Consider the following 22,573-nt stretch of genomic DNA (forward strand, 5'->3'; position numbering starts at 1 on the left):
AATTCACTGCTACCTCATCTCATTCGTCATCCCCAACACAGTGGTCCTATACTGAGAGTTACAAGAACTTGGTGATTTGGTCAGAAGCAGTAAAAACTGCTTGTTGGTTGTGGCCTGTTTTTCAAAACCAATGTTATCTAAATCCTTCAGTCTTACTAGAGAGGGCTGAGGGCCTGTGTTTTGCCCCTACCGTTTCTAAGTGTGGAGTGCTGGTTCTCAGAAGCAGGGCTATCTCTGTAGCATGCCCAGTTCAGTCTGGCACTTGTTGGCTGCCTCCCACCCTTTTTCTTCGATGATTTTGCCCTCCCCTCATCTCTGTGGGAATCCCAGCCCTGGGGGAAGGGGCAGGAGACAGGGCATCTTCAGCAAATACATAGTGAGTATGAGTCACCGCAAGTCTAATGACCTTTCCATGTTATCAGTTTCCATGGCCACAGCTGGTCTCAGGATGGGAAACAGTGCTCCACAAGTTAGAGTCACTACGTCACTCCTTAACAGCCTCTCTAGCCCTCTTGCTGGTTTCAGGATAGGAGGGCGGGATGGGGGGCCTTCTGTACACTGGCTTCTCCTACTTTAGTCTCCTCTCAGGACCTCATTCCAATGCATACTGTTCTTCTCTCATTCGGCCCAAACATCACCTCCCTTGGAAGCCTTTTCAGAGGTCTTTGTCTATGTGGAGCTAGTTCTTCTTTTCTCTGGGCTCTCACAGCACTCCGTGTTCACTTGAGTTATGGCACTTGCCACATGACACTACAATGATTAGTTTACATATCTGTCATTCCCACCCTCCCTGCTCAGACTGTGAGCTTCTCATGGGCTGGTGTGTGTCTTACTCATTTGAGTGTCACAGGAGCCTGACTCTCAGCAGCTTGCTCCCAGGAGCTACTCAGAAGATGTTAACTGAGTGAAGGAAGGGAAAGAGGAAGAGAAATGGTCTTTTATTTATTTATTGAGCAAAACACAAGTAGGATGATACAATGAGGCACGGATGCGGTAAAGAAAGCAATGGTGCTTTTAATGAAACTTCTTTCAAACCTGTGAACATGCTAGCTGTGAAGTAAATGCTTTTATTCTTTCCATAGGACAGATTTGCAAACAATGATCACAGTGTTATGGTTAATAAGATGCTGGATAGATGAGTAGCCAAAGAATATTATAAAACAACAACATCTCATCAATGATACATCAAATGCAAATTTACTGAGACATCAAGAGAATATATGTTTACAGTTACACAGCTAAAAACAAGACATTATTACAGTAACCAAGTCCATAAAACTAGAAAAAAAGCACTGTATAACAAAAAGGCCTTTTATAAGCTATTAAATGAACAAACATTATAGATAAACCAATTTGATATCTGAAGCAGCTTGTAGCACCAACACGTTGGCAGGACCAGCAGAGGGCTAGGGTCATTGGACCAAGGCATCTGGGAACAGGAAGGGCTCTCAGCCATCATCTACTTCAGCCCTTTGTTTTACAAATGGAGAAATGGAGGCCTAGAGAGATGAAGCGCCTTGTCCAAGGTCACACAGCACAGGACAGACTGGGAAATGATCCAGGCTACAATCCAGGCCACTGACTTCAGGTAAGCGCTCTATTTTAATATACATATATAAAATTCTATTTAATGTATTTTTTTCCCCATTAACAGGTCACCATAAAAGAAAGCAATATAATGTACTCTGGCATTATGTTTATTTCACTGAGAAATGACTGGCATGTACTCTAATCATTTTGGGAGCCTATATAGATATCTTTTATCAAAATTCAGAGGAATTAGTCAGATAACACTATGTTAGTTATAAATTGGTTGAGAAGGTGGCATTTGAAGAGAATATTTAGCACATCCTCCACTACATAAGCTAACCTATGCCTCAAAATTACTAAATAATTGGTATAAAGTTTTGGTTTTTTTTTTTCCAGATAGTTTAAAGATTAAAGTACAAAAGCAGTCTAAATTAGAAAGAAAATCAGATCTTTCCTTTAAAAGGTAAGTATGGCACTTTTCATTTTAATAAGGTAAGTAATTAAAAACCCTTTTTTCGGAAGAAAAAAAAATTAGCTACGACCCATCACTTGTGAACCATCTGGTATATAAAATATTTCCCTTATTAAAAAAATGTTTCTGTAAAATACTTTGGAGTCACAAACTCTTGCCATGGTCCTGAGGCCTCAACTGGACAGATTTATGATGAACTAACGAAGATATAAGAATGAAAAAAAGAAAAAGACCACTGTTAACAGAAGCAGCATTAAGGACAAAGTATACTGAATGTATTGAAATAGCTTCATGGAAATGAAGCTAAGAAGTTGCATGTATATATGTAAGTATATCATTACAGTGAGTTGGAAAAAGTAACACACCCTGGGCATTTGTCTATCATTAACATAAACCAACTGCTGCAGACAGTTAAACTGTGGCTCTGTAAGGACAACAAAGCCTGATAAATAAAAGTGACTTCTGCATTTCATATATATGTATACATGTATTTTCTCACATAGGTGTCTAGTTATAAGTAAATCAATATTTAGCTACAGTTTTTCCCCTCTTGGGTCCAGCATCAAAATATTTGATATTTATGAACATGCCCTCTACCTGGTTAGGAAGTTACATAATATTTATACTCATAGCCTTTATTGCATCTGACCAGGGCAAATAAAACGAAATCTCCTGGGACCTCAAGTCCATTTCTTACCACGATAAGTCTATTAACAGATATATAGCTGAACATATTTACCGTTAGGTAAAATAGCATGTTTCAGTACTAAAGAATAAACTATGCCTGCTACCAATAACATGCACATAATGGTATAATAAAAGTAATTTTTCATGAAAATATTTTGAAAGAAGCTGCATTATAAATATTTCAAGAAACCTTAAAAATCAGAGTGAAAATCAGATTAGTGTTCTGAAACTGAGTAGAAAAATACACTTATAAAAAAAGAATGTCTCATTAAGTGAAGCATTAAGTGTAAAATTGTCTTTTTAGTGTAAATTTCAAATCATACCCTTTGAGAGATAAAAATCTTTCTCTCTCCTAAACAGGTACCTATAATTTATTTGGGAACTGGGCATATTGCAGAATGAAGCGGCAGATGATACAAGGCTAAGGGCAGTGCTGTGATTTTCACATTGTCTTAGAAAAGTGAGGGCCATTCACAAGGCTGAGTAGATAGCAACCTAGAGAAATACTGAATAAATGTGAGCAGTGTAAAAATAGTAATGTGTTTGCTCACCCTCAATGAGCATAATACTCAAAGCCCAGATATTTGATTTTAAAAGGGGTTTACTTTCCAGGATAGATTGTACAAAATTTGGGAAAACTGTTATAAATAATTACTTCTTGGGGTTGATTCCCTTTTGAGAAGAAGTTTTTAACCTTTTCTTAGTACTTTTAATGAACTTAAGATGAATTAAAATATCAAAGGCCTTGTGTTTGATTTTACCCTGATGTGACCCTCTTTTCTACTTTGATAAAGTCAAGACACCTTATTGGCCACAGGAGATTCCTCCTTTTGGGGCTACCCCCATGCCTGGAAATTCCAAGGGTGTGAGAGCTCCATTTGGGCCCAGAGGAAAATCAAGGAACCCCATGCCCAGCTGCTGAAGCCCTTGGGCCCAAGGAGTACACCACTGAATCCAAGACTCTCTTGGGTAGCCTATGTGCCTCTCTGATGGTGTGTGGACAAGGTAGGGATGAAACTGCAGACATCTGAAAAGAGCTTAAGCATTTTTACACCTTTGCTTTTTTTTTTTTTTAATGTTTTTTTCCTCACTGTGTTCCACACACCTGTGGCTGGGGAGGGTAATGTTCCCTTTGCAAACAGATGCTCTGGTAAGAGGAAAGATACAGGGAAGGCAGAGACAGCAAGACGGAGGGCTCAGTCACAAAGCTGGGACAAGAAAAGCAGCTGGTTTTCACACATTCCTGCTCCTCTCAGCTGGGCTTATGTTCACTCCGTCTCATGCCAACCATCAGGGTGGAGATTTCAGAGGTGCCTATGCCTAATCCAGTAGAGAACATGAGCCCTGGGAGCACAGCTGCTTGAGGTCCTCCCAGGACTCTCCTCCTCTTTTCTAGACTCAGCATCAATGAAGCTCAGAAGGGTCCCTGTGAACTAATGTCTCGTATTATCAAAGGACTGTCAGTTTAGCGTGGTGCAGTTTATCCTAGCCTAAGAGGTCCAGCAAGACTTCAAGAGAGGAGAGATGACTGCATTATTTGATTACAGTGAATACAATCTTTAGGATATTCTTTCCTTTTTGTACAATAAAGTTTGAGAGGAACTTTTTATTCTACCTATGCACAGCTCAAAATAAAGGTGTAACTTCTGGAACTGAGAAGCTGATGGTATGGAGAGAGGGACATTTTCATAAGAAAATAGCTTTGATATGTGTATACACAAAGTCATATATATATATATATATATACACAAAACACTCCCCTCCTTTGTATACTATATTGGCTGGCACATGCCTTACAAAGAATATGATATAAAGGCTTTAGGATTTCAATTAATTTTGGCATTTTAATTTGACAGGTGATTAGGCAATTCAGGTCCTGACATATTGGAATCCACTGTATATTTAAATTATATAATTATGTTTTTAAAAAGGCCCAGATCAACTTTCCTTAAACAGTAACCCAACATAAAACCATAGTTACCAAGTGAAAAACAAGATTGTTATTCTGTATTAAATCAGTAAAGGGCATTTTAAGAGAAAGGACAACTGGGAAAATAGGGACTTCAGAGTCCATGATTCCAAGTTGAGAATATTTTAGTTATTAGCAGTGGTTACCAAATAAGCTGAAGGTCAATCTCTTCAAGGAGCTGCTCATAATTTGCTTTGTTGAGAAGAGGCGAGGAACTGTTTCTCTATTCCACTATAAGATGATGCAAGTTTTTTTATCCTTGAAAGGGTTTTCTGAAGTTGGTATCCCTATCAGCAAAGGGTCACTCCTGGCATGTTCCTCACAGTAGGACATGAGGTCCGCTGATGCCTTCGAAACCTGACATGGAGATAAATCAAACAAACAAGAAAGAAAATATTTTATTTGTAAACTTTCGGAGCGTATTTGAATGCTAGGCTATCAAGCGGAAGACTGATTTGAACAAGATAATCAAAGTCTCAGAACGTCACTCTCAGATACTTGTCAGATAAAAAAAGGAAATGGTACCTTTAAAATCGTACAATTTGGCAGGTAAGGTCTTTCTTAACCAAGCGACTTAACAATGATCAGACCAACTGGCACCACGCATCCCTTCATGAGAATGCTGAGTCCACACCACCAGCTAATGAGCTAGCATTCCTGCCCAATGTTTAACTGGGGTCCAATCAGTAAACGATCACACCCAAAGTGAGGGTGATTCTGCAAAATAGGTGGCCTGGATTCTTCAAAAATGGCCTGTGTGTTAGGTAGTCTTATGAGATCATCTTGAACTGCAAATAACTTTCAAGAGTTTAAAGAAGAAATTATATGTGTTTTTTGTGTATTTGTGTACAGACAGAAGAGGGGGAGAGAGAGTGCAGGCAAGTACATGTGGTCAAATGTTAATAACTGGCAAACCCTGGTAAAGGGTTTATAAACGTTTGTTGTTACAACTCTTCTGCAGGTTTGAAATGTCTCAAAATAAAAAACTGGGGGCCAGATGAGAAAAAGCATATGTGAATCAAAGGAAGGTTGTATCTTGTTTTCTACCCAAGAAAAAACAGATTGGAATGCAGAACAGACTTTAAGAACTCAATGATGGGCTTGGAGCCAAAACTCTGGAGCCATGTTGTGGTGCTTCAAGAGTTACTGTTAAGAGATTGGGCTTGGGGAAGTAAAAAGAGAGACAAAACCAGCATGGGAAGAGGAGGCACCTTACTCCAGCATGAATTAAACATAAAAACTATCATGCCCTGTTTCAGAAGCCTGGGAGGGAGATTCCACAGAAGAGGATCCCCTCCTACGGGATAGGATCTCTTTGCCCTACGCAAAGAGCAGTGGGGCAGCCAAGCCCTGTCTAGTACAGCCCAGGTGGCCTCAAGCTGGCAACACAGGTGACCATCTCTAGGTCCAGAGGAATGGATCAGGCGACTGCTTCAGTTTCCAAGAAGAACTAGTCACAACATCCCAGGGCACTCACTGCATAGTTCTCTTGGGATTTAGGAAGAAGACTTCAAAGTCAGGTGATCTAAGAAACGCATTCCAGTTTCTCTATGGGATCTCAACTAAGGCTGGCATTATTACTGATTCTGGGCACAGAAAACGCTCACTGAGGGCCAAACACATTTAAAAGCTTCATTTCCCTAAAAAGGAAGCCTAGACTGTTGCCTGGTTATGCAAAGCTGTCTCAGCTGCACTGATAACTCTAGAACACTTGAATTCCAGAGGAATGACTAGGGTGTTTATGAAGCCGACTTGGAACCCCTGTCCCACTTTAGAACACAGAGATCGACGGACTTGACTGTGTTCATTCAGGGAGGACAGGTCCTTGGGAAATCCTGTCCAGGGTTTTACAAACAGAGGGGCTAACGCAGATGCCTTTGAAGTGAGGCCCTTGCTAGATAGGAAAATGGAAGTTAAAATTTGGAGACTCTCAGCCTGCTCTGGGAAAATCCTGGAAGCAAGTGGCATTAAATGGCATTACCTTCTCTGACATGTGGCCCGGCCTCCAAGAAGCTGGGGGAACTGAGCAGAAAGTCCATGTTATCCAATCAGGGCTTCTTACCTTTATTCTTTCAATGGAGGCTTCTAATCTTAGCTGCTGCACAGTTCTCCTTGCCTGGGCTATGTTGTTGGTGCTTGCTGTTTTGCTGGACATCTTCAATGACTGTTTTTACCTGAAATCTGAGAAAAAGTCTTTTTAAAGACAAGTAACAGGCATCTTTCAGTTATTTAAACATTCATAACAATATGTTCTACTTCAAGGGAAATGGATGAATTTTCCCAGTTATCACAGCTTCTTGGGGACAGCTACTAAAATGCCCCTTAGAAATCTGAATGGTGACCTAAGTATCTAAGCTTGTCACCCGTTTGAACTCCTACATACATCTTTAGTTTGCAGAAACCCAGCACTAGCAGCTTAATCGATGCACCCCAACATATGACATAAAGCTAGACTTTTCTAGGATTTCCGAAGAGGAAACAAATTCATAAACATTTGTAGTAGTTGGAGGACCCGTGGCAGAGAGAGCATTTGCTATGGGAGGCACATGACATGTCACTTTAATATTACTGCGACCTACTTTAACAGAAGGTTTGATTTTATTTATTTTGGGTTCTTGCACCCAACTTTCAGGCTCATCGAAGTCCTGGCGACAGAAAATGAGAAGAGAGCTCCTCTAGAGAACTTTGAATAAAGGGTGCTTACTTTTAGGTACTATCATGATGTGAAATTGTTTTAAAAGTTCTAGCACGTAAGGAAGTCTTTATTCATGAAAAAGTGAAACCTTTCAGTGGAGACTCTCGGTGACAGATCCACAGTAAATGTCAAATGGGACACATGAGAAGCCTACAGTCTGCAATAGTGAATGAAACTTTATTTTTATTCCCTCCTTTGACCTCTCCCTGGTCTCATCATGGTGACCTGGCCCCGTGCTAATCCTGTTACTCCATCATGTGTTTGTGGATTGATTCTCTTCTCTGGTCTGAGCTGTTGGCCTCTAGGCTGCCCTGCTGCCCTCTCTCCTTAGCCACCTGGTGTAAAGCAATGGGAACATCCTGACCCTTGAGTTACAAACTGGTTGTCCGATAGCACATTTCAAGAGGAAGACAGGCTGGGGGAAAAGTGCTGCCTGGTACCCTGACACATATGGCTTAAGTTCATTCTCAGCCGGGTGGCAACTGGAGGAAAATGCAGGGCTGGCAGGCCTGGCAGCAGTGTGGCAGTTTTATGACTCATGAGAACAGGTGGACAGTAGGTGTGCCTCCCCAGCACTATGTGAGGGCTCAGCAAAGTCTTAGGGCTCCATGGCGCCAGCAGCAAACCCAGGCTGACTCAACCTTTTGGAGAAGCCGCAGCTGCATAATGCAATTCTACCATAAAGGGTGAGACCCGACAAGGCTGCAGAAAACACCAGCAACCCACAGACTCCAGGGCATCCATCATGTGGGCACTACGGTGCCCCACACTGAGTTTTAACCAGACTTCGAATATTCCCAAAGGCCGAGTTCCAGGACTTAGGGCTTGTAGCCTCTGCAGTTAGGGGAAGTGTTGGGTCAAATGCACAAATAAAACGGTGCTTTTAACTGTGTGCAGAATTCTGAAATCCGCCTAATCAGCAACCTTCACTTTCCAAAGGATTTTTTGGGGGGACTCAATTTGCTGTTGCACATCAAGTGTTTCCCGTAGGACCAAGGCATTCCATAAACTGCAGCTGCTAGTATTTTTATCCTCGGGGGTCACATACAGCACAGTGAATTGCAATTCCCTGTTTACCTGTCTGTTGCGTACCTCCCCAGCACCTGGTCGATGAGCCCCAAAGGTTTTGATTGAGTGGGTCTGGGTGGGGCTATGAGCACCAGCGCTTTTTAGAGTCCCTAGGAAATTTGCGGCCCTAGTGTCAGAGCAGAATGCAAAGACTAGTGGCAGCCATCAGAGGATTTCCCTAGGAATAAGGAAGCTCTAGCAGTATAGGAAACTGGGAGGATAAAGCGTGTGGCAGGGCAGGGTGGCCTTGCCTTGTGCTAAGCCGTGGATAAGTTCGTTTCGACACAGTCCTGGAGTAGCTATGTCTTCCTCAGATTCCTGTCATCCCTGCCCCACCCAACGGAGAGGCCTAAGGTTTCTTTTGATTCTGCTCACACCCAGTGGCCTGGCCCAACCCCTTCTGTGCTCCTAGGCCAGCACTTACTAACAGAGCCTCTGAAATGCAACTGAGGATGTGGGCAACCAAACGCTGAACAGTGTGCAGGGCTCTGACTCACAGAAGGTTGGATATATACCTTGTTCCCTGCAGCAAGTCAAACTGGGCTCCCCTTCTAGCTGGTGCTGCTTCTGAGGCCCCCAGACTCCTGAATGCCAACATGACAACCTTTCTCAGTGACCTGTGGTTTCCAGGCTGCACCCTGATGACCTTCTAAACGCTCCCTTTGCATGAGGATAAAGTCAAGCATTGTCTTCTTCCCAATCTTCGGGGCATAAAGTTTCCAAGGCCTGAGCAAGTTTTCTGGTAACTGCAGAACAGTTCACACATATCTGGACTGGACCAGTAATTGCTCTCACCCGGCATGGCCACTGGCAAGCAGTCCACAGTCAGACTCTATTAATATTTATAAAATGCTTGGGTAGGTCCCCGTAAAGTTGGCGAGACACTCAGCATTTAGTACATGAAGGTCTTTCTTACTTCCTGACTATATTATAGTCAAGATTAAAAACAGGCAGCAATTCATGATGCTTGCCAGCTCCGGCTTCTTGCAGCTTTCCCTCATTCTGGTATCTATGTTCTGACCTGCTCCTTCGGAGAGCTTTCTCCAACCTTGTCACTCAGAGGCTCCCTGCTCCCTCCCGATGGGGTATTCCTGCTGGTCCCAGGTTCTACAAAGTCCACGCAACACATTTATAATTGAGTGCTACTGCTACTAGGTACAATACGTTGGGAATAAATGGGTAGGACAGACACACAGCTCCCGCTCCCACAGAGGCAACATTAAACAAGCCATCAGACACCTTCTTCTGCTTCAGGCATAGCCTAGCCCCTCCTCCTGCTCTGCTACTCCTCTCAGGCTCCTAACTCAAATGCAATTTCTCTTCTGAAAGTCCTTTCCCATCTGCTGGTACACATATGGACAGCCTCACCCAGAATATAAATTAAAGTTTAGGAGATAGGTAATTTTGATACCTTCATAGATTTATTCAACACAAACAACTTTCTATGAGTACTGTATAGAAATCACTTTGGGAAGTTGATTCAATGGGGGTAATTGTGATTGTAAGGGAATAAAAAATGACTTCCCTCTACCTTTCTTGGTTCTGTGGCTGGGCTACGAATGAACCTGACACATAAACAGAGTGACAGGAAGTAAATCGTATTTAATTATGTATGTACGCACAGGAGTGCCACAAAACATGAGACTCAAAGGGGTCAGATGATGAAGGCTCACAAAGGATCCTGAGCTACGGAAAAGAATGGGGGTTCAGGGTTTCTGGGGGTGGTGGCAACATGAGTTACAGGAGGTGAGCGGAAGAAATATATGGTGAATAAAGGTGGTTTCATCATGTACACACACAGTCTCTCAGTTAATACAAGCTGTCCCACAGCAGCCCTGAGAAGAAGAGGTGACCGTCTGCCTGGATGTGGTGTCACCTCCAGTATCCCCTCTTGGGATCCAAGTTAATCTTTCCCTGTTGATAAGACTTCCGGGAGAAGATTCTTGAAAACTGAGTTCCTTTTGGAGGATCTGTCTTTAGGCTGATAAGGGGAACTCAGAGAATGCCTCTGCCTACATCTGCTGTTCCCCAAGTGCCCTCGGTTCAAAGTAATCAGCACACCAAAGTGTTATACTTTGGGTGGCATTTCCTGAATTCCTTCATGGTCATTCTGAGAAAAAGCTGTATACCGGGCCACTGGAAAAGAAGAGAATCTCTGATGGTAACATTCTTCCTATGGAGAGAGCAGATCAAGATTACACTGTTTCAAGTTAAGGAGCCTCTGGTCTGCTGAGTTGCCACACGTCTGCACAAAACGGGCCACTGCGTGATCCCTGAGAGGCAGAGGTGTTTACAGGAACTGGAGGTCTAGCTAAGGACTTCAGAACTTGCAGGGGCTCTGCGCCGCCTCAACAGCTGGGCTGTGCAGGTCAAGACAGAAAGTCTGGGGAAACAAACATCTCCAAATATCTCCGTGCCTTTGGAGGGTTTTCTTTGGTCTTCCCTCAGTGGTGAGGAAGTGTGGCTGTTTGTTTGTTTTACTAGGTAGATAAAAAGCTTGCTTTATTCTTACACCAAGAATAGCTTCCAAGGCAAACAGTACCTGATATCTGCATGGAACCTGTGAGCACACATGTTGCTTACATATGCATTATTCCATGAAGCCTCACTATAATCCTGAATGGTGTATTAGTAGATGAGGCAATCAAAGTTAGAACATCTTGCTTCAGAAATTAATCCAGGCTGGGCACGACGCTCACACCTGTAATCCTAGCTCTTTGGGAGGCTGAGGCAGAAGGAATGCTTGAGTCAAGGAGTTTGAGACCAGCCTGGGTAACAGTGTGAAAACTCGTCTCTACAAATAATAACAAAAGGAGTGGTGGCACATGTCTGTAGTCCTAGCTACTCAGGAGGCTGAACTGGGAGAATAGCTTGAGCCCAGGTGGTTGAGGCTGCAGTGAGCCTTGATTGTACCATTGTACCCCAGCCTGGGCAACAGGGTGAGAACCCATCTTAAAAAAAAAAAAAAAAAAAAAAGTTAATCCAGCTCATAAGCCTCTTTACTCCAGAAGCCACCTTTCTCACTGTACCAAGGAAAGGATTAATTCCAATTAGTTTGATTCATAAACACTTAGGGCATCACTGAATGTTCCACCATGTGTTTCTTTTCTTTTTTTTTTTTGAGATGGAGTCAGGCACCCGCCGCAACGCCCAGCTCATTTTTGTATTTGTAGTAGAGATGGGATTTCACCATGTTGACCAGGCTGGTCTCACACTCCTGACCTCAGGTGATCAACCCACCTCGGCCTCCCAAATTGCTGGGATTACAGGCATGAGCCACCATGTTCAACCACCATGTGGTTCTTAATCAGGGGTGACTGACACACTGTGACCTAAAGAAGGGGGCTTGCTGACTGCCTCGTGTTTGTGTAATACCTCCTTTCTCCTGTATACAAGCTAAGCAAGAATGTTCTCACTCTTAGACAAGGACTGAAGTTAGTTAGCATCTGGAGATCCTGAGCCACCAAGTATTCTATCCCACCCAGAAGGGCCAAGGCCTGTGCATGCCTGTGCAGACTGCCAGTCTGATAACACTCTGACTATCACTTCTGCAGCCTTGCTTTCAATTTTGCATATGGGTAACAGATTTGAATAAACACATGTATTTAGCTATTCAAATATTTCACTTGGTTTTAATGCTGTGGTTCATCGGAATTCTCAGGTTCCTAGAAATTCCGGGGAACATGATGGTCCATTAGGGAAATACGGGTATTTTCATATTTGTCAAGAGGGGCCTGAAGCAGGGAGAGCAGGGTGGGGATGGAAAGAGTGTCACAGAGCCCACTCTGGGAGGAAGGCACCAGGAAGCCCCAGGGTGTGAATCCTGAGTCATTTACAGCCTGGCCAGTAATTGAATCCATGGAGTGAAGCCAACTTTCATGAGCAAACACCCCTGTGGCTGTAATAAAAGAGCAGGTTAAAAGAAAAAAAAAAAAAAAAGCCACTGGCTTCCACTTACTCCCTGGTGTTGCCTTCAACTTACTTTTTTTTTTTTTTTTTTTTTTCTGAGATGGCGTTTCGCTTTGTGGAGTGCAATGGCGCAATCTTGGCTCGCTGCAACCTCCTCCTCCTGGGTTCAAGCAATTCTCCTGCCTCAGCCCTGCAAGTAGCTGAGATTACAGGTGCCCACCATAACACCTGGCTAATTTTTGTATTTGTAATAGAGATGGGGTTTCACCATGTTGACCAGGCTGGTCTTGAACTCCTGATCTCAGGTGATCTACCCGCCTCAGCCTCCCAAAGTGCTGGGATTACAGGCATGAGCCATGGTGCCCGGCCCCTTGCCTTCAACTTTAAATGCCTTCCTCTAGCTCTTTATCTGCCTCTTCTTCTGTAAAAAAGAGGAACTATAATGCTGACCTCAGGGTTGTCAGGAGAGAAACAGAAGCACCTTCCCTTGCACATAACGCACCTCACACATACAAATGTTTACTAAATGCCGGGCCCCTAGGCTCACTAACAAGATAAAAAACATGTGCTTGCTGGAAAATGAGAAAGACTTAGGAAGCAACGGAAGAATTTCAAGCTTATGTGACCAGGTGGCATGAGCTTTCTAATGTGGCCTAAGTGAGAAGGCAGGTAATGCAGTTAGGTTCTTAAGAATAGTTCTTCTATTTTCACGAGCACTTCTTATTTATATCAAAGCCTGCAGGCTCAATCCAGGCTGCAGATGTGTTTGGTTGGGCCCCACACAGTGCTAACTCAATTGTGTGTTTTACCTTTAAATTGAATGTCAACAGTTAAAAAATGGAGAGACTTCACTTTAAAAGGAAGACTTCCGGAAAAATCAGAAAATCCTATATAACTGGGCTGGATCTGAGCAGCTGCCCCTCAAGCACTTGCCAGACCCTCTATCTGAACTTATGGCACTGCCTTTACACTATGCCTTGGATATTTAGTTCCAGGGACACATTCAAGGATTGGATATTTAGTTCCAGGGACACATTCAAGGATTCGCCGGGGGCATCTGGGCTCACTCTTGCCCTGCCACTTCCCAGATCTAAGGCCTTGGGAGAGGACTGGTAATCCATTTAAGCCTCAGTTTACTCATGGGAAAAATGGGGATAACAATACTTTCCTGTCTCAAAGGACTATTAAAGAACATCAGATAAAATAAGTATGTGAGTATAATCACTATGAAGGATACTTAGTTTCTGAGTGTTTAGTACCTGCATTCCTTTTTTCCTTTTTTTTTTTTTTTTTTTTTTTTGAGAGAGTCTCGCTCTGTTGCCCAGGCTGGAATGCAGTGGCATGATCTCGGCTCGCTGCAACCTCCACCTCCCAGGCTCAAGCGATTCTTCTGCTTCAGCCTCCCAAGTAGCTGGGATTACAGGTGTGTGCTACCATGCCTGACTAATCTTTGTATTTTTAGTAGAGACAGGGTTTCGCCATGTTGGCCAGGATGTCTTGAACTCCTGACCTCAAGCGATCCACCCGCCTCAGCCTCCCAAAGTGCTGGGATTACAGGGGTGAGCCACCGTGCTCAGCCTGCATCCTCTTACACGTGAAGTACACCCAGAATTTTGCATTCCTCAATGGACTGGAGCCAGGCAGCAGCTCTACCCTCCTCCTAGCATGCCTCACTGGATTGCGGGGCTGGGACGTGGAAAACTACATCTTCCAGTGTGATGGGCTGAACTGTGTCCCCCAAAAGTTATATGTTGAGGTCCTAACTCCCAGGAATTCGGTACTTAGAAACAGGTTCATTAAGCAGGTAATCAAATTAAAATGAGGTCATAAGTGGACCTTAATCCAAAATGACTGGCATCCTTATGAGGAGGAGAAATCTGGACATAGACGGGTACAGAGGGAAGACCATGCAAACACAGAGGGAGAAAATGACCATCTATTACTAAAAGCCAAGAGCAAGGCCTTGGAAGAAGCTAATGTTGTCAATGCCTTGATCTCAGACTTCTAGCTTCCGGAAACGTGGGAGAATTCATTTCTGTTGTTGAAGCCCCCTGGCCTGTGGCAGTTTGTTGTGGCATTCCTAGCATACTAGCACACCCCGGTTCTCTTGATGCCAGGGATCCAGATGATGCACTCTCTGCCAATTCAATGCGTTTAGGAGAGATCGGGCCGTTACAAGTGAGGAGACCAGTTTCTTGCGGCTTGGCTTATTTCTGCTGACAAGCAGGGTGGGCAAGCTGCTCTTAGGGGAAGTGGAGGCATCACAGTGTCCAGCCACTAGCAACACAGGACTGAGAAGCTGCATGGCTGCAGCAGCCTCTTGACTCTCTACTCCCCACCAGGCACCTGTGGCCACTTCTGCAGTGGTGTCTGGGAGTTGTTCCTGGGGACAGTATCATGAGCCTGCTCCTCCAGCCCTTCCAATGATTATGCAAGCACCTCAATTCTCTGTATTGAAGCTCATTCTGGAACTCTGCCAAGAGCACCTTCTGTTTGCTGTAACTGAACCTTGGCTGACCCACAATTGTTGATCTCTTGCTTTGTAAACTGCGAATAACTTATAAATATTAGCTATTATTTGGATTACTATGACACCATCATTGCTGGACATCCCAAACTCTTAAGACTTGAAGAGAGGAAGAAGTTAAGACACAAAATTCTTTCTCCTTCTTCCCAAAGTTGCAGGTCATTAGGCCAGGGCGCTTGAACCTGTGGCCAGCTGCAAGCGCTGCCCTGGTCCTGCACAGCTTTGAGAGCAGAGAGCAAAAGAGAACATGTTGCTTACTTACAGGGAGCAAAGGAGGGGGAGAGATGAGGAGGGGCCACATAGAGAGGTGGGAAATGTGGTTTGGGGTGGGAAACAGAGTGTCCAGGGCTTTTCAAAGAGAAGTTAACATAGGTTCAGAATCAGCAGAATGAGAAAGAATGAGAAAACAGCCCTCTGAAAACCTCAACAGAGAACATTCTGTAACAGCAGCAGGCTTTCAGATTTGGAAATCCTTTTGAGGTTCCTATCTGGTGTCTTTCATTAATTGATTTTACCCGCCATCCAGGGTACATGTCTCGGAATAATAATAATAAAGATAATAAGTCATAATGATTAATTTTGACAATGACCACCATTCACTGAGTGCTGAGTCTGTGCTAGGTAAGTAAATTCCACGCGTCACTGCATTTAAGTCTCTCAACATCTCTAAGAGATGAATCCTTCTATCATTTCTGTTGGACAGATGAAGCAGAGGGAGGTTAAAAAAATTCTTGCCCAAGATCACACAGCTTTACATGGCAGAGTTGGGACTCAGAGCTACCTGACTTTCAAGATTATCGTCTTTCTTACCACCCTTTGCTGCTTGCCTCTGAAGAGCAAGAATCCAAGGAAGGGGATGGGAGAAAAGAGAGGCAAGGATCAGCCAGAATCACTGAATAAAGAAGACATGGTCTCCATTCAGGGGCTGCTGCTCATTCAGACAGGTGGTCCCCATAGCAATGTCATTCAGACAGGTGGTCCCCGGAAGTGTGGTGCTAAGTGGCTTTGCCAGAAGACCTAAGTGAAGGAGAATCGATTGTTCTTATTTATAAGAACGATTGCCCCAGATTCTAGATAGGGCTATTGCTAAAGACACGAGACGATTCTCCTGTGCCCGAGAGAAGCTGGCAAGGATCCATGAGAATGAGCCAATCTTCAGCAATAAATCTAGAGGAGAGTGAGCTGCAGAGCCTGGGCAGCAAGTTCCTCACTTCACTGTGTGTCTAGAACACCTGAGGAACTTGTTTAAGAAAACCTGATTCAGTAGGACCTGGGAACGGCCCACAGATCTGTATTCAAAGGCCTCCTAGATGATTCCGATATGGCTCCTCTCAAGAAACAGCTATAGTATGATCAGAGTCTCTGCCTCTTGATCCCACCCATGTTTACTTCTGCCTGGGGATTAAAACATGTCAATTTAAAAGTACACTACTCGGCCGGGTGTGGTGGCTCATGCCTGTAATCCTAGCACTTTGGGAGGATGAGGCAGGCAGATCACTTGAGGTCAGGAGTTTAAGACCAGTCTGCCCAACATGGCCAAATCCCATCTCTACTAAAAATAGAAAAATGAGCTGGGTGTGGTGATGCATGCCTGTAGTCCCAGCTACTTGGGAGGCCGAGGCAGGAGGATCCCTTGAACCTGGGAGGCGGAAGTTGCAGTGAGCCGAGATCGCACCACTGCACTCTGGTCTGGGAGACAGAGTGAGACTCTGTCTCAAAACAAAACAAAACAAAACAAAACAAAACAAAACAAGAAGAAAAGACACTACTTTTTTCTGTGCTTAACGTTTCAAAGCTCTGAATAAACTCTTAAAAATTCTAACTCCTTTTAATGACCTTAGGATTAAGTGTTCTTCAGCTTTAAATTTTTCCTGCCATGTAACATACTTTTTTGTTACAAAAGCCTAAATTTGTTTTCCTAACAGCCATCGCTTTCCGGAAAGCGTCTCCTCCCTGGCTTCAGTGATGCTAGAGTCTCCTGTTCTTGCCCTATCCAGTGGTATTCCTTGGGTACAGCTCTCGCACCTTCTGATTAGGTATTCTCAGGGGCTGGAACTCTAGCAGAGTGAACATGGGCTTTTATAGCCAGATAAATTCAAATACTGGCTCATCACTTACTACCCCAAGTTGCTTTACTTCTCTGGGCCTCATTTGCTCATTTGGAAAATGGGAAGGAATAACAATAGTACTTACCTCAAAGAGTTGTTACCAGGATGAACTGAGAGAGCACATACAAGTTACTCAGCACGTGCCTGACATGTACTGGTCCTCAGGAAAGGCAGATGATGCTCTCTCCACCCTATGACGTCAGCTATGACCAACTCACTTCACATACAGCCTCGACCCTTCACCTGAATTCCAATGTGTAAATGACAGCCTATTTAATTTTATGCTTGAATGCTTCCCAGTTGCTTCCAACACAACACAGGTAGAACCCAAGAACGCACCACTGTCCTCCCTCATCGCAGAGACCTCCTTTTGCTTCTGCCCTCCTTCTAACTCCTCAGGCCATCTCTGTTCTCATAAAAAGGCGACCCACCTATGTGATTTAAAATGTTTTAATAGCCGCATTAAAAAAAAAACGTGAAATGTAGTCCCAGCTACTCGGGAGGCTGAGGCAGGAGAATTGCTTGAACCCGGGAGATGGAGATTGCAGTGAGCCGAGATCATGCCACTGCACTCCAGCCTGGCGCCTGGTGACAAAACAAGACTCTGTCTCAAAAACAAAACAAAACAAAACAAAAAAACAAAACCAAACTGTGAAATGAATTTTATTTTATTTCACCCAATATGAAAAAAAACCTGACATGTAATCATTGTAAACATGATTGAAATGTTTTTTGTACTAAACCTGTGAGACCTGATATGTATTTTATATTTACAGCACATTTCAATTTGGTCATGATAGTGGCTGCCTTATTAGACATTGTGACCTGAGACTCTGGACTCTGAAAATTCTCTTGAATTCTACATCTTGACATCCCCCACCCCCATTTTAATTTCCTACATTCTTTCGTCTTCTCTTTTACCTGAGTCTTGGCTCTCTGCAGCTCAGGTCAGGGCTACTGCGTGAGCCCTGTAACAGCACTCCCGGCCTCATCCTTGTCCAATCTGATCGACCCTGACCACTATGCTCAGATATAGTACCCCTTTCAGCCTGGCCCTCTTTGGCTTTTCCAGGACCCCCCAGGAAAAGTCCAAAGGGCTTGACTTTATCCTTGAGCTCCTCTCTAATGTTTTTGCCATCATAATAAAAATCCTAATCATAAAAGCACCTAATTTCTACCCGGAGTTTACTATATGCCAATCAATGCCAATACATTACCCTACTGAATCCTCAAATGGCCCTGTGAGGTAGGCTCTATTTTCATGCCCATTTTACAAATGAAGAAACTGAGGCACAGAGAGGTAAATAGGTGTCTCGTGTCAAACAGCTAGCAAGCTGCTTGGCCGGGATTTGAGACCAGGCAGGCTGATTCCAAAGGCCCAGTGCAGAACCTCTACTGCCACACTGTCATAGTGTCAGGGGAGTGTCACCCCATTTCCTGGCTTCATGGGCTGTGTCTACAATTCTCGCCTGCAAGCCTCCACTCAAGTTCTTTGTCTTCTTCTCTTGACCTACTTAAATTCTCCTTTTGTAGGCCTTAGTTCACATCACCTCTTCCAAGGAAGGTCTGTCTCTCCACAGACTCCTGGGGGTGGTGCATGCATGCAAAAGGTAGGCAGGGGGAGTTGCGCACTAATGCCCTAAAACTGTGTGCAAAATTCGGTGTGTGTGCCTACATTTTGCTTTTTGTTTTCCAGAGGAGAGGACTGAGAGCTACCATCAAGCTCTCAAAAAGGTCTATAACACCATTTATTTCAATGCTTCATTGTATGTTACTTAGTGGTTACTGTGGGTGAATATTGTCTTCCCACTGTTAGCTCAGTAGTAATACAGCAACTACACTTACTCATTACTATGTGCCAGCTACTGTGTCAAGTACTCTATGCAGATATTGGTTCATTTGATATTTTCTGCAACTACAGGAATGAGTCTGGATTTATCATACCTACTGAGACCAAAAGCTCAAGACGGTTACATAATTTATCCAAGAGCATACAGCTATTCCATGACAGAAAGGGGATTTCAACCCAGATATCTGACTTCAAAGCCATGCCCTAATCAGGCAGATGAGTTATCCCATGACATCTTCTCTCTCATATTGACTAATGTGGAGAATGAGGCCTCCATAAATACCTGGATTAGATTAAGACATGTGATGTAGCAACCAACACATCAGCCAGTGTGAGCCTCGCACCCCAGGTGTTTGTGTGCCCAGCGTTTGTTTTCTTAGAAACAGGATACACCTTGCTGCTCCTTCCCACAGGTATCCTGTGAAATACTGACCGTCTTGAGCCCATAGATGGCTCACCTACTTGGTGGCCTGCACAGCTCTGAGAAGCCTGGGAGGACCTCCGGACACTTCCATGCACTTGATTAGGGCCAGTTGCTGGTGCTCTGAACTTTCACCCTCAGCACGAGATGGCCACTTGTGTGGCACCAAGATTCCAAGAGCCATGGTGCCATGCATCCTCATCTTGTGCCTCAAATAAGTTTGCAGCTGGTGAAGTGGGCCCATGGGGAGTAAGTAGCCCTCGGATGGGGACCCACGAAGGAGTGGAACTTAGCCCCTTCTGTCCTCTCCTGGGCCAGAATCCAGCAACACAGATGTGTGTTTATAGTCAACACTAAGAATGACGTTTGCAAACAAGTTTTACTCTCTACCTAGTGTAGCAAGACTGGTTGAGAAAAGATTTGCTTCCATCTGCACGGCGAGCTTAGGAGAGCCAGATATCCCATGTGCCTATCCATAAATGAATAAATGCATGGATAAATTCAGCAACTATTTAATACTGAAAACAAAAGCTAACATTTGGAGTGCTTTTTCTGTGCCGGGCACTGTGTTAAGGGCTTTAGGTAAAGTTATTTTATTTACTCTTCACAACATCCCTGATAAAGGCATTATTATTATTCATTAACTAGTTTTCCAATTTTAAAGGAATTCGCACATTTAGCAAAAAACTTAAACAGTCTAAAAGGTTATACAACAAAAGCTAGGTCTCCTGGTACTACTACTGGCTTTCCTAGGTAATAACTGTTATCAGCTTTTCATGTTTCCTTCTGACATCCCATGCATATACAGACATGATTATGCTTATATCTGTCTTTAAAAATACATGGGGGCGTGTTATACATATTGCTCCAAACCCTGTCTTTATATTTTGATTAACAATGTATTCTTAAAACCGTGGTAAAGTTAGCATTATGAACGCATTTTCCCAGTGAAGCTCTCAGGGATACCTAGTGAATAAGTGCCAGGGCTAACAAGAAGCCTCATGCTCCTAGTCATCATTCCACGCTGCAGGCCTCCCGCATCCCTCAGAAAGTTTCTGAGCCTGGAGAGAGGAAGTGGGAATGATCAGGGAAGCAGAAGAAAACAATTCCTGCCCTAAAAGAACTCATTGCTTTTAGGGCCAAACAATACTATATGAAGTGAGAGAATATTTCCAAAAAACATAAGAAGATATCCAGGACACAGTTTGTAGTACCCCAAGGTGCTGGCAAGTATGAGAGAAGGAGCCCCAGAGTGGAGTGACTCCAGTGAGGAACTCTGCTACAGCTGTGGCTCTCAATGCGGTCATACCAGCCACCAGTGTGAGCATTGTCTGGGAGCCCCCTTAGAACTGCAAATCCACAAACCCCATCCCAGATCTACGGAATCAGAAACTCTGGGAGTGGGCCCTGTCAGTCTGTGGTTTTGTTTGTTTGTTTTTGGAGACAGAGTCTAGCTCTTTCCGCCAGGCTGGAGGGCAATGGTGCAATCTCGGCTCACTGCAACGTTTATCTCCCAGGTTCAAGCGATTCCCCTGCCTCAGCCTCCCGAGCAGCTGGGATTACAGGTGTGCACCACCACACCCAGCTAAGTTTTTGCATTTTAGTAGACATGGGGTTTCACCAGGATGGTCTGGATCCCCTGACCTCGTGATCTACCTGCCTTGGCCTCCCAGAGTGCTAGGATTACAAGCATGAGCCACTGCGTCCGGCCACAGTCTGTGTTTTAACAATCCTCATGAGTGATTTTTATGCTCCCTAAAGCTTAAGAACCACCCCACTTAAAGGAGGCAATTTCTAAACTAGGGCTTTTCACCAGAAGGAAGATCCAACTATCAAGTAAATTAGTATCAGTCTATTTAAACCAAGATTGATCCTTATTCTTAGCATTATCCTAGGACTAAGCTGAGAGTGGAGGATATACAGACAGATCCCACATCTTAAGGAGGTTATTCCTGGCAAGGGACGTAATATCAATCTGTCCAAGAAAGGAGGCAGAATATTCCAAATTCCCTGGTTGAGGACTGCACCTCTTATCTGTGATGGTGGTCTGTGGCCCTTTCCAGACAACTTGTAACTTCCTTTGTATCTATGTGACCAACTGGGAATCTGTCCCATCAGTGTTTCTGGAGGAACTGCCTTTGACCCTCTGCCTGCTCCCTTGGCTGGGCAGGGCTGGAGCAAGTGTCCAAAACGGAATCCTTTACCCTGGATATTACCCACAGTCCAGTGAATCTACCCCCAGTTCCTGGTGGGCTGACAAAGCAGAACAGAGAAAGAACAACAACACAGATACTTATGATTCTAGTCTTAAAGGCCTAGCATCTGACCCACATTAAGAAGAGGGCATGCTTTTGAATATTGCTAAATAAATAGGAGCTCATCCACTTTCTTAGGATGTACTTTAAAAAAAAAAAAAAAAGAAACAGAAACACCTATCCACCTAATGGGGGAGTTAAAAATGAGGCAACAGGCACATGCTGCTGCATCTATTTTAGAATAAGAGAAATTCCCAGGGAGCCACTCCTCTGCGCTGAGTTGTGTCAGCTTCTTGAAGGGGAAGCAGAAATGGATTGAGGAGAGAAAAAGGCTGAGAAAGGACAGAGAAGAGTGTGTGCAGCTCGCTGACATTTGCAGTCGCCAGCTGGGGCTGGGCTTCACCAACAAACAATGAATGTGGGCGACTGGGCTGGCGGTTAAAGGGCTTACCACTCCAGCATGATGGACTGAGCCCTGCACATAAATAAGGAATGTAAGTGGGTCAGTAAAACATGCCAAAGGCAAGCATTAGGCGCTTAGAGAAAGGATGGTCAGTGAGGACTTGAGCAGCCAGAAGACAGACGGAGGAGAGAGGTCTTAAATGGGTCAAGCCTTGAAGGGCAGGAACTTGTCAAGTGGGGGCGGGAAGAATTTCAAATGGTTACTGAGCAGTAGAGGGCAGATTAAAGTTGACTTTCTCATATAGAATAGGAGCCATCAAAGGCTTCTAAGCAAAAAATGGCAGCCATACAGGAACACGGTGGGGAAAATGAGCGAGCAACCTCCCATGCAGGGTGGAACGGAAATGGGAGACAGTGAAAGACCAGGTAAACTACTTCCATACAAGGTTCAGGAGCAGGCAACATGGTCAGGGACTGGGGTCAGATGGAATTGGGTTCAATCCGGATTCTGCCACTTAATGTTGTATAATATTGAACAAATCACTCTCCCTGAAGCCCCGGATTCTCTATCTGTAAAATAGCATAACAATAGTGCCTATCTCACAGGACTATAATGGTTAAATGATACAGAAAACATCCGGCACATAGAAACCACCCAGTGTTCATCTATCAAACATCATT

The 22,573-nt window shown here is 44.0% G+C and overlaps 1 protein-coding gene across 2 annotated transcripts in view; it reads right to left on the minus strand.

The window, feature by feature from the left end:
* Positions 1 to 931: 931 nt before the first annotated feature.
* GNG12 (G protein subunit gamma 12) overlaps positions 932 to 22,573 on the minus strand; it is a 132,686-nt gene continuing 111,044 nt past the window's right edge. For both annotated transcript variants that reach the window (XM_039473968.2, XM_003921434.4), the window contains exons 3-4: positions 6,721 to 6,839; positions 932 to 5,015 (exon numbers count right to left, since the gene is read on the minus strand). In XM_039473968.2, coding sequence (XP_039329902.1) covers positions 4,890 to 5,015; positions 6,721 to 6,813 — 219 coding nt within the window. In that variant the 5' untranslated portion in view covers positions 6,814 to 6,839 and the 3' untranslated portion in view covers positions 932 to 4,889. The remainder of the gene's footprint in view (positions 5,016 to 6,720; positions 6,840 to 22,573) is intronic.

Source organism: Saimiri boliviensis, chromosome 11 (genome assembly GCF_048565385.1).
Source record: "Saimiri boliviensis isolate mSaiBol1 chromosome 11, mSaiBol1.pri, whole genome shotgun sequence".
NCBI lineage: Eukaryota > Metazoa > Chordata > Mammalia > Primates > Cebidae > Saimiri > Saimiri boliviensis.